Genomic DNA, 1,704 nt, shown 5'->3' with positions numbered 1-1,704 from the left:
GCTTAGTGTGCAACTGTTCAGAATATATAGTAACTGTTTACTTTCATTTTTATTTTTTTGTAGTGGTAGTACTAATCACACAAGTTAATGGATTGGTATTTAGATTTATTTTAAATGCACCCAGAATGAATTTATATCCATTTATTATGCTCTCTTTAATTTTTTTTAAATCAGTGTATGTGCATGTACCTCAGAACCTTAAGTTCTGTTACATTATATCTCTTTACATATTACTTTAAAATTGGCCTGGAATAAAGTATATACTTTGGTAGATGCTGTGTTTAATCCGTTTAATCCAACATTTTATGCTTTATGAGCAGAGTATTATTAGAGATTAATTGTAAATTGTGTCTGAGGAAAATGTTTTGCACTACATTATGCAGTCCACAGACTCCGCACCGGCTAAATCACTTTATTGGATCACTACATGAAACCAATATCAACACTTTTCAAAAAACATATACCATGAACTGGTAACACTTTACAATAAGGTTCATTAGTTAACTACTTTAGTTTAAATGAGCTAAGCATGAACAGTACTTTTACAGCATTTATTAATGTTAATTTTAATTTAAACATTTAATAATGCATTATTAAAATCAAAAGTTGTGCTTGTTAACATTAGTTAACACACTGTGAATTAACATGAACTAACAATAAACAACTATATTTTCATTAACATTAATAAAGATGAATAAGTACTGTAACAAAGGTATTGTTCATTGTTTGTTCATGTTAGTTTATACATTAACTAACATTTACCTTATGGAACCTTATTGTAAAGTGTTACCCATTAACTTTTATACAAAAATACCATTAACCTCAAAAGAAAAGCAAAAAAGTCAATGAACCGTAACCAATTAATTTGTCTCATGTCTTTTACAATAGTTGTTTAGTCTAGTTTAAGTACAAAATCATTAAAATGTCCTGTAGTACAACTTGGACTACACTGGTGTAGATACAGACACACACACACACACAAAAGAAATTACATTGTTCAAGTATTCACTACTTAAAATGTAAAAACTGCTAGGGAATAAGCTATTTAAGATTACAATATAAAATGTATCAAACCAGACCGTCTCGTATTCATATTAACCATATTATGATGAAAATGTTCTCTTCAGATTATGACTAGCTTGTGTTTTAGCCTGTATTTCCTCAGCGGCTCCATTTTAAATGATGGCATCATGTTCCTCACTGCAGGACATGAAATAAATATTAGCTGTGTTACATTTACATACGAACATATATAAAACATGGGATTATACATAACAGAGTGCTAGAGTCTGGTTCCGGAAGTAAAAACCATAGGGAAATTCATTTTTAACAATGCCTTATAAACCATTAAAGGGGTCCTATTATGCTTTTTCACTTTTTCAACTTTAGTTAGTCTGTAATGTTGCTGTTTGAGCATAAAAAAAGATCTGCAAAGTTACAAAGCTCAAAGTCCACTTCAAAAGGAGATATTTTATTGAACAGAAATCACTTTTCAAAAACTACAACGAACGACTCGTTTGGACTACAACGCATGTTTTCCGGGATTTGTGATATCACAAAGATCAACGAATGGTACGAGACCTGGTTGAGCTGCACTAGAGAAGGCAACGAGTGTTATCACTATGTCAGAGACACGCTAGCTTTCCCAAAGCAGACGAACTTAGAGCGGTTACAATCATCCAGGTTTAAATCACGCTCAAATTG

General features: G+C 31.3%; 1 protein-coding gene across 1 annotated transcript in view; it reads right to left on the bottom strand.

The window, feature by feature from the left end:
• Positions 1-887: 887 nt before the first annotated feature.
• Positions 888-1,704, bottom strand: part of tmem123 (transmembrane protein 123) — a 7,763-nt gene continuing 6,946 nt past the window's right edge. Inside the window, exon 4 of the mRNA XM_016244227.1 lies at positions 888-1,200. Coding sequence (XP_016099713.1) covers positions 1,176-1,200 — 25 coding nt within the window. The 3' untranslated portion in view covers positions 888-1,175. The remainder of the gene's footprint in view (positions 1,201-1,704) is intronic.

This window comes from Sinocyclocheilus grahami, unplaced genomic scaffold (assembly GCF_001515645.1).
Source record: "Sinocyclocheilus grahami isolate Dianchi unplaced genomic scaffold, SAMN03320097.WGS_v1.1 scaffold712.1, whole genome shotgun sequence".
NCBI lineage: Eukaryota > Metazoa > Chordata > Actinopteri > Cypriniformes > Cyprinidae > Sinocyclocheilus > Sinocyclocheilus grahami.
This window is presented reverse-complemented; position numbering and strand designations above follow the sequence as displayed.